The 14,581-nt window shown below is 37.8% G+C and overlaps 1 protein-coding gene across 1 annotated transcript in view; it reads left to right on the forward strand.

The window, feature by feature from the left end:
- Positions 1-7,537: 7,537 nt before the first annotated feature.
- Positions 7,538-14,581, forward strand: part of LOC132818253 (neuronal PAS domain-containing protein 3) — a 1,297,641-nt gene continuing 1,290,597 nt past the window's right edge. The window contains exons 1-2 of the mRNA XM_060829049.1: positions 7,538-7,694; positions 11,642-11,680. Of these exons, the coding sequence (XP_060685032.1) occupies positions 7,549-7,694; positions 11,642-11,680 (185 nt within the window). The 5' untranslated portion in view covers positions 7,538-7,548. The remainder of the gene's footprint in view (positions 7,695-11,641; positions 11,681-14,581) is intronic.

Consider the following 14,581-nt stretch of genomic DNA (forward strand, 5'->3'; position numbering starts at 1 on the left):
AGGACCCAGCACCGGTCCTTGTGGCACTCCACTGGTAACAGGTCTCCAGTCTGAAAAACAATCCTCCACCATTGTTTAAATAGAGAAAAACACAGAAAGCTGCAACAAAGGTGTTTGGGTGTACTCGTGTAGGAAACACAGAAAGCAGGAAATCAGAAAGACTAATGGAATTTTGGCCCTTCTTTTAAGGGGCTTGGATTATAAGAGTAGGAATGACTTACTGCAGTTGTACAAGATGCTGCTGAGATCACATTTTGGAATACTGTGAACAGTTTTGGTACCCTTATTTAACAAAAAGATATAATTTCATTGGAAGCAGTTCAGAGATGATTTACTTGGGCAATCTCTGATATGGGGAGATTGTCTCGAGCAAAGGCTAAACATGTTGAGGCTCTACCCACTGGAGTTTAGAAGAATGTGGTGGTAATCTCATTGAAATATATAGGATTCTTAAGGGTCTTGACAGGGTAAATACTGACAGGTTGTTTTGCCTCATGGGAAAGTCTAGGATCAGAGGTTATAGTCTCACATAAAGAGTTACAAATTTAAGGCTGAGACAAGGAGGCATCTTCTCAGTGAGGGTTGTAGGTCTTTGGAATTCCTTGCCCCTTGGTGGGGGGTGGTGCAGAGTCCTTGTGTATATTTAAACTGAGATTGAGAGATTTATGGTCTGAACACATATCAAGGACCATAGGGAAAACCCAAGAAAGTGGATGTCAGGAATATTGGATCAACCAGGATCCTACTGAATGGTGGAAAAGGCTTGAGAGACCAAATGGCCTATTCCTGTTCTTATTCCTCATGGATTTTGAAATCTTCAATCAAATCTGCTCTTACCCTTCTCCAACATCTCATCATAACTTAAGTTTGTCATCTCTGGAAACATTTATTTTAAGTCTCTTTTTCATTCTCTCCAATGTGTTCTTAGATGAAGAGAATTGTTTCTTTTTCCTCTAACCATACTGACTGTCATTTCATTCATTCTGACTTCCTCCACTTGAATGCTTTGCACAGTATGGGCTGTGATCAGTCTGCTCATCCTCTCTGCACACCCTGCTCTCATTGACAAGCTCTGGCAAGAACTCTGACCTGTTAAACAATTGCAAGGACTGAGTATCCTTCAATGCTACTATCTGAATCCTCATTCCTGTATTATTCACAGCCATAAGTCTCTGCACCTGATTATAGAACAAATCTGAAGTACTTAGCACAAAAGGGTGTGAATGCTCCCCAGAAAAGAAGTGTCCAGGTAATTTTCTCTCTCCCCAATGCATCACAGTGTTCAAACCCTGACTCTAGTGCATTAACTCTGAGACAGAACTCTTCAAGCTTGCTCATAGTGCTGTTAAGTTACTGACTGTAGATAAGCTTGCTGATTCAGATAGATATTCCTGCCAACACCAACATGGGATAGCTGAAACACATTACCAGTCCCAAAATCTTAGAGTAATTTTGTAATATTATAGGTTTGGAAATATCACTCAATGATTATCTGTAGTTATATCAATTGGCTTAACTAGTTAAGCAATAAAGTTAACACACTACTTGTATAAGCCCAGTACTAGTTTAAACTACCCCTGTTTACAGAAATAGAAAAAGTATGAAATTGATCAACCTATTCACCTAATTAATAATTATGCATTCCAGCTCTCACATCCTACTTCTGGTATCTGGTCCCTCTCTACGGACACTCAATTACTGGAAAATATCAGAATAGCACTTCCTCCCTCATTGTAACAAATGTCCTCACTTACACTTTCCTTAGCTCACAATACATCTTAATCTTCATGTTTACTTCCTAAAAACACCTCTAGTAATATCAACTAAAATTCTACACAGCATTGCTGGTTAGAGAAACCAGTTCTAACTGGTTACCCAGTTAAATAATGGTTGTTTCCTCTCCAGCAGGGAGCTTGGCTTTAAATTTTCAACGTTATTAAGTGAAACACATGAGTCAAAACAGATAATGCCATCTTAATTATTGAACAGTGTTTTCTATTTATCAGACACGTTGAGATGTTGCAATACTGGCACTTCATTAGCATTTATATATCACACTGCCATTGTTATTTAGTCTTTACCTGTTGAAAGGAACTCTGTACACTTAGCAGAAGAATCAATGATTCAAGGATCAATTATGGGGCAAAATAACTTAGAAATATAACCTGGCATTTAAAGTTACCAGATAATTTCATAATTTTTCATAATTGTAATGAAAAATGTGAGTAACATTAAATTATTCAAAAATAATCACGACCAATTGAAAGATATTTGCACAAATTGATATTTTGACGCCAGAAAAAAACTATCTATGCTTCAATCATGTAGTTTGTGCAATAAAATGACTCTTCCAAATTATGGCTGCCTTACATTTATTGCTATTTCTCTAAATGACAGTGCATCATTATAACGTACAATAATTATATAACAGATTGTGACTAATTTCACATTCTCATCATGTAGCTTTCATATGGATGAATCTATGAAGTGAGATTCCATTTTTTAAAAATGCAATGTTCTTAACATAATGTCAATACATGGTTTCTCATGTAACCACTTAAAACATTAACGTCATTACTTAATAGTTTACAAATTTCAATGAAAAGTGATTTCAGTAAGTAATACGTGCTATGGGGGAACAAGTAGTGAACTCGACAGTGACTGTTGTATTTTTATTTTTCTGTTGAAGTTTTAATGTAATTATAACAACAAGTTTTGTAATAACAAGTTTTAATGTAATTATAAAACAAAATAATTACATGGTTTGTTATTATACTCAACTTAATTTTCTTAAAAATGACATACAAAAGTCACATCTGCTTAAATTACACCTATTTTGAAGATACCTGCTCCACGCTTATAAATAAAAGTTTCAATCTTTAATATATTTATCAAATGTTGATTATATTCAAAACAAAATAGTTTCATGTTTGATTTTCAAGATTAAAATGTTGTATTGAACTTCCAAGCAGTTTAACTGCAGTGAGGATTGTCGCTACTGTTAAATGTTGGAATTAACATCAATGCCAACATTTACAAGGTTCACATTTAGAATCAAAAGAATACTTAATGCAATGCAGTGCTAATTTTATGGTTTTATAATTTGAGTTGAAAGTTGTATCTGACTTGAATCAACTGGAAAATAAACGTGCTGTATTTCAGACTGTAACAAACAGAATATTTTAATGGATGCCCATACTAAACAACTATTAATATTCCATGTTCTTTTTGAGTATTTTATTTACACACTAAGTGCTAATGACACACCTGGAGTATTGATCTGGAATTTATGGACTCAGCCAAAGTGAGGAAGATGAAGTAGTAAACGGTTGGCAGGGACACTCCCTTGCATTAATTGCGTTCATTTCTGTTGTTGAGCATATTTTGTGACATAGATCTCTTCAGTAACTAATTTATGTCAAAATTTATGTCATAAGCAAACATGTTCAGTGACAACATTGAACAATTTACAAAAAATTATTGGGATAAAGGAAAAAAATGGTATGAATTTCAATAACGATTCTCAAGTATTCAATTTTGTTTTACAGATTAAATTGGTAAGAACCTGTCTTTCATTTATTATGTAACTCTATTCATGACCGACAATTTATACTTTTTACCACTGCCACAAATCATAAGGCGCATGCGAGTTTGGCTCATTTTATGAATGCAATTAGTGGGAAATCGTAACTGTGCAGCATATATTGATTATGGTTTCAATGTGTGCTACTCTCAATTAATGAAGTACAGAATTTCTTGGAAAGTGTCACCACAATTTTTTGCTATGGGCGGTAGGCATGGCTTCCTACAATCGCTCATATTTGTGAGAATTTTATTTACGCCTCAGAGCCTTTTGTGCACGTCCACTACTCTTGAAAGCATCGAAATTAAGTAAAAGAAAGCAAATATTTCGAGCTAATTTTCTAACTGTGATAACCTGGCTTCTCGTCAAGGCCAGGAACTGGGAGTTTACAAGCAGATGTCAATTCTGAGAATTCTTCCCCAAAACTAGCCTTTAATTAGCCTCAGGATGTGCATATTTGCTTCACATTAATTATACCAGAAGTGTTCTTAAACGAGTAAACCATGTTTCCTCTCTGCACCAAACATCGCAATGATGTCGTATGCGTCAAATAATCCGTCAAGGGAAGTTAGTTCGAACGAAACAATACGAATTGTAAATGGGTCTGTGAATGCAATGGACTGCTCGGGCGATCACTGCAAACTTTTGCTTCGTTGACGGATAAAAATAAATAGGCACGGATTTGTACTATTATAAAGACGTAAGATTGAAAGGTAAACTGTATCTTGATCTAACGGGCATAGCAATTTGAAAACTTGAGAAGCGATATTTTTGTTAAGTGTGAACAGAATACAGAAGAATGGATTGAGTGGATTTGAGCGATTGTACCATGATTGGGAGAGGGAGAGAGTCGATTGTGGAATGAAGATAATTCCATTCGGCTTTTCACTTAGCAACAATAACAGAGAATGTTTTTGAGAACCAAAGTTAGGTTTTTCAAAAGTGTTACGATAAAAAAAGGGCACATATACTCCTATGTATTTTAACACTTACCAGCTGCACTGTGACATTGATCGCGACCGACTATATACACAGGCAAAAGTGAGGTCAGCAGATGCTGGAAATCAGAATCTAGATTAGACTGGAAAAGCACAGCAGGTCAGGCAGCATCCGAGAAGCAGGAAAATCAGCGTTTCGGGCAAAGACCGTTCAACGGGAATATATATATAGTACCAGCGAGTCGGCTCTCACATTTTCTTTCCAAAATTTTAAGAAGCTGTTTTGTACCATTTAGTGCTGCTAAACCCCTGATACAAATTAATTAATTTAATAAAATAAAACTTTTACACCTTGTTTGAAGGAACCGGTGCATGACAATTTTCAGGGCTGCCCTTATTATGAACATAATTATCCCTATCTTCTGTTCGGAGAGGGAAAAACTACACTCAGATCTAGTTCATACCACGTAATAATTTGCAACAATTTTAAATACGCAAAATATAGTTTTACCATTTTATTGTGTGCTTGCCTTCATGTGCATCAGCCGTAATCGATTATTTAGATGGTTTCATGAATTTGCTCTTCTTGCACGAACCAACCAAACTGACATTATCTCCTGTTGCAAAACGGTTATTCCAAGCTTTCTCCATTTGCTTGGGATCTCGGGCTGTCATTTTTTCTGTGCTAATACGTAATTTTGTGTTAACGATTCAGACTCTGCTCACGTACATCAACACGATGGATTGAGTTGACAGATTACAATAGATCTGTCATCTATTTGCACAAGTACAACTTGATTTTCTTGCAGTTGCATCATTGGAGGAATCAAACTAATTTTGCTTCTGATGCAGTGAAGTATAGATTTCATCTGAAACAGACCACTTCTGGGCTGCATACTTAGACTTGGAGAAAGTGAGGACTACAGATGTTGGAGATCTGAGTCGAAGAGTGGAGTGTTGGTAAAGCACAGCAGGTCAGGCAGCATCCGAGGAGCAGGAAAATCGACATTTCGAGCATAACGTCGACTCTCTGCTCCTCGAATGCTGCCTGACTGGATGTGCTTTACCTACACCAATTCTTCGACCCTGGATACTTAGACTTGAATGTTCCCACCAGCGTTTAATAGAAGTGCTGTAAAACGTTTAATGTATGAGTATACATGACAATATCTACTGGTCGTTATTCTCATACAAATAAAAGGCGATGAAAAATTAACACTAGCGCAGATTAATTACTTTGAATTGAACTGCTCTCGTATATTGCCTTAAGCATTTGCCTTTGAATGTTTGACAATGTGATTTCGTGCGTTTTAAAGTCCTGACAATGGAATATATCTTTGCGTGTAAGGTAAATTACCCCTAGCTTAGAGAAACAACATACCAAGACATTTCAATCAGCAATACACGAAATGTGTCAGTTTTCCGTTGGCACCAACCTTGGAGTTTCCACAGGAGGAAGTGGAGATCGGCTGCTCAGATATTAGTTTTCTCATGGATAAACGTCAGTGCACTTGATCACTTTACAATTCAGACGGAAAACGATTTTGCGCCATTTCAGGTGACTTTCAACAATATTTTAAAGCAAGTTTGTGACAAGTCGATTTTTAGAAGTTTTCCTGGTTAAAATGTCTAATGCGCGCTCTCCCACGGCTCGTTCGCTTCTAGTGTAGACAACATTTATCAAATGAAACAAGGACATCATCTGGATGTTAAAAAAAACATGATAAGCCTCTGTCGGCACGCGGCTCGAAAAGCACTGCACAGCGCATGCGGGGTCGGCTTACGATTTGGTCTCAGCGATGACCAAAAACTTTCCAATAAAACCATTCAGAAACACAAACAGAGACGTGTGGTACTGACTGTAGCCCTTCCCCGTATCTCTCAAGTGAATAGTTTCATCCCTTGATCAACCCTCCTCATTCTTTCGAGATTTTGATCTTGTTGTCGAGCAGCTTGGACACTTAATGCCAACCACGCAACCCGGACACGTGTATTACATATTGTTTCACACGGCTATGAATACTGTTTTATTAAGGAGCACCAGGCCAATTGTTTAAACTCTGTACCCCCAGTCGCAATTGGACACAATGCCGAATATGTTATATAACCATGCCGTATTGTAGATGGTCAGATAGTGTCTGTTTATTTTCTAATGTAAGAGAAGTCGAGCTCGGCTCTGACAGGTGGCGGCTGTGCGGGAACAAGCGGCTAGCGCGCGCCATTGATTGACAGGCATAGGCGAGCATCCCTTGGGGCAATCACACAGCAAAAGCTGCAATGGAAAACCCCGGAGTTGTCGCATCTCAGTGGTGTCCGGTGCGTTCAAATAATGTAATATTTTAGACTGGTCAGTAACACGTGTATAAATCACATACATAAGTATTTAAGAAAACCCGTTAAATTATGTTAAAAATTATTGGGCAAACACCAGTTATCTGTGCACCATGTGCACTTCGTCAGCAACGAATGATCTTCGAAGACTGACGATGGCGAATGCGTTGCTGCTACTGCTGTTCTTGCGCACAGTAATGGCTCGTGCCTCCCCGAATTTCAACATCTTAAGCTCGGTTCTCCAACCGTCCGGACCTAACGGTCGCAGCGTGCGCGCGTCCTCATTCCCCCCACCCCTCCTCCAGGTTGGGCGGGCGCCGGCCCCCAGTGAGCGATATGATTGGTCACGAAGCGTCGCGCGCCAGAATCACTATTAAGTGAGAGCGAACCAGCGCCGCGAGCTGCTCGGCTCCGGTTCAGGGGCAAGTTGATCTTTACTTTCTCTGGACAAATTGCAGCAAGTTAGACAGCCTGATATTCCCCGCTCCAGAGTCGGTATTGCAGTCCTCCTCACCTCCATGCCTAGCTATCTGTGTCACTTAAATCGGGAATTAAAGAAGATGAAAGAGGGCAGCCCACCCTCACGGCGTGGAAGTTATCACTAATGGGATTGAAGTCCAATTTACTGCTCAAGGGAAAATTGCAGCTCAGTCAGAAGCAATCCTGGAGGTGGTCGTCGGTGATCCTAGCGCGGGGATGATTAGGATTTTCCCGGATTTCAGTGTACAAGTAACGGCAGCAACTGGTGGAGGCGGTGGTGCGGTTACTGCTGCACCTGGTGTAGGGAGAACTGCTGCTAATGGGACACCCCAGAACGTAGGGCTGACATCGTACCAACAACGGTAAGTGCCCTACTACCTCTAGCCAGCGACATAACTTCACACTTAGCTCAATAGACACTTCGCAAGGCTTCAGCTGCCGACACCTCCCACTTTCTACCCTCCCTAATTTTGGATATGGGGTGGGGTTGGTTAAAACATCACTGTCTTTTAGCACACTCACCTTTGATCAAATTGTCAGTCACATGTTTCTATATTAAGCCGTGCACGAAAGTTAATTTTTAAGCATTACCTCCAACATGCGGTGAAAACGGGTTGTACGTTGGAGACTTGCCATCCACAGTCGGAGCAAGTGTAGACACTTTTGGAAACATTGACCCCACGCGAAAGGTTTACATGTTCTGGGGTGGAAAATGAAAGCGTTTATGAAAATATTCTCAGTGCATCGGTGGGGGATAACGATCGCAGATATTCGGAAAGCTACATCAGACAAAATGTTGCGGAAGTTAGAGTCCAGTTCCTCGTAAATACTTAAACAGGTTCAATTCTGTTCAGAGAAATCTGTCAAGTATGTGCAATATACTAAGTAACACTGATTTTACATCACCAAACCAATGATCTCCAAGCGCGTAATTTATCTGCATACATTTCCTTATTAAATGCAAAAGCGCAAGTTTCACATTCATTCACTAGCGCTGTGATTTTTTTGAGGGGGAGGAGTGTCAGAATAGATTTCTATAAAATCTGTTCTTTTAATGAATAATAAACTATATGAGACTGACATTAACAATATTTATGCTAAACATTACGCATATTTCTCAGCAACTGTATTAGAATCAGATAGAGTTTAGCATTAAAGCGTTGTTTATAGCAATGTTGCAATAAATGTAAATAAACAATATTGGGTATTAAATGTGCAAACAAGTTTCGAATGTGAATGTTATATCCTATGGACATCGCTAAATTCGTGATTAAATATTTTGCTTATAAAATGTTGTCTACAAATAAAAGTCATACTTAAGGAGTTGAAAAAAATAATATTTTGAAGAACAATTGAAGGATATCACAACATTTAGTTACTTGGTTATAACTGGACAGTGGATACACAGTAAATAAAACTTCAAAAACATTCAATAATTTTGACAATAATTGAATTAGTAATTGTATGGAACAAAATAATACAATTATAAGGTTAATAAAACATAAGATGTAGTTGAATAAGTCAATCTAGCCACGAATAAACGTGTAACATTCCTTTTTTTAAAAAATGCCAACCTCAAAATCCTTGAAATCTATATTATAGTACATGGGTTCAATTTCACTGACTACAATCATTACAGTAAGACTTCATTTATTTTAGTATCTAACCGAATTGCTCACAAATTACAAAAAGCAAAGTTTCTTTTGTAATTGTGAGCAATTTGGTTTGTTTTTTTTCCTATTTGGACTTCGAAACTGCTTTTACGAAACAAACCGTGGAACACTGATCAAGAAATCCTCGAATTCCCCTCTCGCGTCTAAGTTTTGCTTCGCGTAAATGTTAAATGCGAGGAGACTCTTACTGACTGAACTAAATCTCCGTATCACGGTGTAATTTGGGTTGTGCATTGCACTGCCACCAATGCATCGATCAGCTACTCTTTTATTACTACAGTCAGTGCATCGTGTTGCAACAGATTCGACTTAACCTTGTTAAGTCCCATGATCGAAACATACATAAAATTATACAACAAATCACAAAGCATTTTTCAAATCAGGGCCTGTTATTTTCCAAACTCATCACCGATTTACGTATTTTCTGATGAATAACCTGTTACTTCAATCTTTGAATGTGAGGTATAGTTGTTTTCCGTAATATTTTTCTACACAAACGTTGAATCTGTGAAATTACATTTTAACGTTAACAGCTGTTACGTCGTTGAAAACGGCATTCGATTAAAAACGCATCTTAAAATGACCCGGCATATTGGATAAAAACCAAAAAGATTCCGGCCTTTATTTTTATTCGAGTAACTAACGTTATGCATTAATACGGAAGACATTATAGAATTTTACACATAGATTTCTAGCAATTGGAATACCAGCCTGGCGTCTAAACAAGTTACCCAAACCTGCCGCAGAATATCTTTTTAGATAAATATTTTGCAGAAAGAGCAGTCGTTGTTATCTCCAATTTAAACGATTGTTTTTCTTTGTTTTTGTGAATTACTGAGAAGAGGAAATACAGGGCTAAGTAATGATAACGATTACATGCCAGTAACCAAGTTCCTTTGGAGCCGAGCAATTATCATTAGGACGTATGCCAAGAGGCTTAGGTGACATTTCCAGACTGAATGGGGTTTATAGAATAAGAGATTACAGATCCCCCCCCCCCCCCCATAAGACGATTAGTATTTTAAATGTCACGTATCTCTTTAATTTTATACAGTCAAATGAAAGCCTTTAAATCCATTTGATAAGATCCCATCAATATGGGGTGGTATATATTAAATCTCAGCTATTCCCATAAAGTGAATGAAACAGCAACTGAGTGGCGTAGTTGCGCCAGTTACAGTAATGTGTCCCTGGGAAAGAGAGCGAGCGAAAGACGGGCAGCGAAACAGCACCGAGAGATGCAGTTAAGACTTTCTCTTGCGATGGAAATCGAAACTCCCCGGAAAAGTGCAGTGCTGTGATTGTGCCAGTCGCTGTTTCTGGATTCACACCTGCAGCTTTAATACCATGGAATATATCTTGGATTATTTGAGGTGCAGCCAAGGCTCTTTTTACTTTTCTTGGCATCCTGGTTGGCCCTGAGTCCAGCTCTACACACAGCGCTTCTCACTTCTCTCTGATGGCTGGTAATCCCGGAGCCAGACAGTTGGACTGGACTTAACCGTAACTCCGTAATGGATTTCCTCAAATAGTATTCGTATCTTCCGCACTATACCACCGGGTCCCAACCAGTAAAAAAAGCAAAACAAAAATCAAACAACAAAATACAGCAAAGTAACGGCTGACGAGAAAAATGGCGCCCACCAAGCAAGGCTTCCAGCACGACCCTTCAAGACGTGAACGGTAACGACAGTTGTTTATGTGGCGTGATTCTCAGTATTTTTTGTTGCCATGATACTTTGTTGGGAGCTTGCCTTTGACCTTCCAGTTGCTGCCGAGTGCCACCGCAACCTCACCCCCACCTTCGCGATATTCAGGAGCCGGGGTAAGTGGCCGGGTTTGAAAGCCGCTACCCTCCGCCCCCCACTCCCCCGTCGGGATTCGTTCCGCGAAGAACCACATTCTCACTCAAAGCATTACGTGCTCTACTTCAATTTTTACAACACAGAAAGAAAGCAGACTGTTTCATTTCCTAAGCTCCTCTCATTACATTGCAGAGACAGGGCCCATGACATTACATTATAGAGGCCACCATTACCGCTCGCTGCTCACTAGGCCAAACTGGAGAGAAGCTTTCTTTGACAGGAGCTTGCTGTTGTAATAGGGTTGTATGAGGCGAGGGTTAATGTTATATTTGCATAAACCAGCAGGAAGTAGTTCTGAACCGCAAAATTAACACTCTAACACAACACAAACTAAACACAAATATTTAAATGAAAATTATTAACGGGAATCCAAAAAAGGCAGGTATTCAGCCAAGATTTAAATAGTGCTAAAACTTTTAAAAATGTTAGCAAATTTCTATTTGGGCTTGGACCACGAACAATACTAAGTAACACTCAGCAATGGAAATTCATTTAAAAAATGAAGCACAAGATATAAAAATAAACTGGGACAACAGCAAGTTAAAGCAATAATTTTAATTTTACGATGCACAGAATATGCTTAAATTTAATTTGACACTGAGGTGTAATCATATCGCTGAGGAGGAGATTAACTATTTGCTAGGTTTCAAGAGGAGGATAGGTTTATGTGGGTTGTACATTCATTTATTCAAATATTGTCATTCAATGTACTGGCAGTAGCCCTTCTGAAGAACTCAAAGTTTTTCTGTTAATTTTTTCTGCTTTATTCAGAGGACCTTCATTCTGCTACCAAGCTTCAGTCATGCCAAGGTATGAAATGTATGGTTATTGGAGGATTTATTTAAGATGAAGAGTCAGGATCACGAAATACAACATGTATATCTGATTCGTTAGATCCCCATTTTGAATAGAAAGTACTATCATTTCACATAATTCATGAAATCTTACTTGAAGCAGGGATGGGATTATCAAAAAGTCAAATACCTCTGTACAATATCAATTTAAATAGGGGATTATCAAAATTTAAGTTTAGGAGGATCAACAGTGAGTGAGAAAAGGTGGTGAGACCATCAATGAGTTTTTGAGTATGGCAAGTCAGAATCAAATGGAAAAAGTGAAATATTGTGATTGATAAATTGCTATTATATACACACATTATAAATGCACTCTCAAATCCTGTTGTGGTAGACTGATGTGCAAGTTTTAATATGTCATTTAATGCTTTATTGAGACTTTGATACAGGCTCAGATTGACAGTAAGAACTTACAGTTGACTATTCCAAATGTGCATTTTTTTCCTCTCTCTGCTGAAACAGTATTATTGTAAGTGCTTTCATAGAAAGATAGCCTTCGTAATCTTCCAGACTGAAGCACAGAGGTATATTTTTAAGCTATTCTGGGAATTTATCAGAGATTGGATTCTTCAAGATGGAATTAATTTTGAGGAGAAACTTCACAGCTTGTGCATAAGAGCTTTCTTTATCACCTGTCTCCATTTGGTATTCTGAGACGGCAAATCAAAGTGTGATTTGTTATTCTACTCGATTTGAGAGTGGAACTAAATCACACGTCGTCTAAAATTTGATAGAAGTTGTTGGAGGATATATTTAATTTGATGCTTCTTAATAGATTCTGATTTCTTTGCAACAATGTTGTCATTTTAAAAGCTGGTTTGAATGATCCTGCTCATCAGGCTGTGGAGATGTAATTATTCAAAATGAAATGGGCTGGACTGGGATCACAGAGCTCATAGTGACTATATCGTTTAGTATTTAATTGTGGTGTGTTACCCCAGAGAAAAACAAGCAAGTGAATTTGTGTGTTTCATTTCTTTTTGTTTTCCACTGTATTTGATTTACTGTGGATAGTTGTCTTCATTTCTAATTCTTGAAAACACCATATTTGATCAAGCAAGTGCATAACAATTACACTGTCATAGTTTTGGTCAACTTATCAAAGGCAGTTTTGCTTTGCTGATTTCTGTGATGAGTCTAATGGATATTTTGATTAAACTCTGAGTACAGTTTACTACTTACACTTTAATGTCTGAGTCATCAACAGTTGGGGAATTTTTGACAAATTCTGTTGTAAAACAGATTCCAAGAAAACCTCAAACTAAGATTGTTAAGATACTATTTAAGCATCATTTTGGATAATATAAATAAGATGCATTTTATAAAATCATTTAATCAAAGCTTTTTGTCTTTCACTCATCAGGACAAATTGTCATTTCTCTGAGTGCAAGATGAAAATCTTTGATGAAGTGTGTTTCTTCTCAGAATACTTGAGTTCTGTACCAACAAATGATTATAATAGAAATTGTAATTGTAATTTCTTATAGTCATTGGAGAAGTAGTGGAGCTGTTGATGGAGCAATGAAATTAGATTGTTTAACATATTTTTCAAACATGCAATATATGGATAACAAAAGTTTTAAAATGATATGTAAGTATGGACAAGAACAATTTTGCCTCCTGTAAAGTATGTGTGTTTGAATGTATTTTCTAAAAAACTATCATGTTGTTTTTCTTATGCTGAGAATGCTGTTTTAAAGAATTATTGTCAGTCTGGTATTTTGTTTGAAAGGACGTAGTTGCTTGACTCTAACTTAGATTTTAAAATTTGTTTCTAAAGTTTGCCAGAAAACAGCACTTTGATAAGGTTGTTACTGAGGTTTTACACATTTTAAATAGCAAGAAAAGATATCAATCTCTTTTAATATAACATTTTTTTAAACTCAGCGAAATTTTGCAGTAAGGATATATCAAGCAGAAACAAAACATTTCCATACCAGAAAGTTTTTTTAAAGGATTTGTTTTTGTTGACTTAAGTACCTTCTTTATGCTTGAAGTGTGCATCAAAAGAAATCCTGGAAGGTTCTGTAAGAACTGGAAGAAATGAGTAAAATTTAATAGGTGCAAAAAGAAAAGAAGTAACCTCATATAACTGATAGTCTGTATTGGATAACAAAACATTTTCAAATTGCCCAATGCTACAGATTGTTTAGGTTATTTAACATTAACATTCATCTAACAAAGTACAGTCATTCCCCTGTACCTGTGAACTCACAAAATTGAATTCCTCGATTTGCCCCAAAAAAGTAAGCAATCATTCAAAATCTATGAGCAAAACTCACCTATCCATGACCAATCTTGATTTCACTCACACCTGTTCCAAGATGGCACCTATGCAAAATGGTAGTGCTGGTGTGCCTTAGTTCAAGAAGGTAGTGATGAAAGCTGAATGAAAAGGTGAAAGTGGTGGATAAATTGCAAAGTGGTATGTTGGCTAGTGTTGTAGGCTGATTTCAGCCTCCATGAATTCAGTTGAATAGGTGCAAAAAGGCCGAAATAGGAAAAGCTGTGAATGAATCTGTTCCTCCAAGTATTAAGGTTGCATCAGGAGAGTGGAATATCCATTACGAGATGATAGAAAAGAGATAGAAATCTGTTAATAGAGGGGATTGTGACGGAGAGCAAGATCCTAGTGTACAGTTATGCCCTGTGGCAGCAAGCGCTGTGTATCTGTGAGCACCTGACAGAAGATGTGCAGGACGTCAAGCCTCTCACAGTAGGTAAAGGATGGCAAGGACAGTTTACAAATCGCTATGACCTTCACAATGTCAAGCTAAGTGAGGAGGTCGGTTCTGCTGACCAGGAAGCTATCACAGCTTTTCTGCCAATGTTCCTCAAGCTGGTTGAGGAGAAGGGA

The sequence above is a fragment of the Hemiscyllium ocellatum genome, chromosome 8 (assembly GCF_020745735.1).
Source record: "Hemiscyllium ocellatum isolate sHemOce1 chromosome 8, sHemOce1.pat.X.cur, whole genome shotgun sequence".
In the NCBI taxonomy this organism is placed as follows: domain Eukaryota; kingdom Metazoa; phylum Chordata; class Chondrichthyes; order Orectolobiformes; family Hemiscylliidae; genus Hemiscyllium; species Hemiscyllium ocellatum.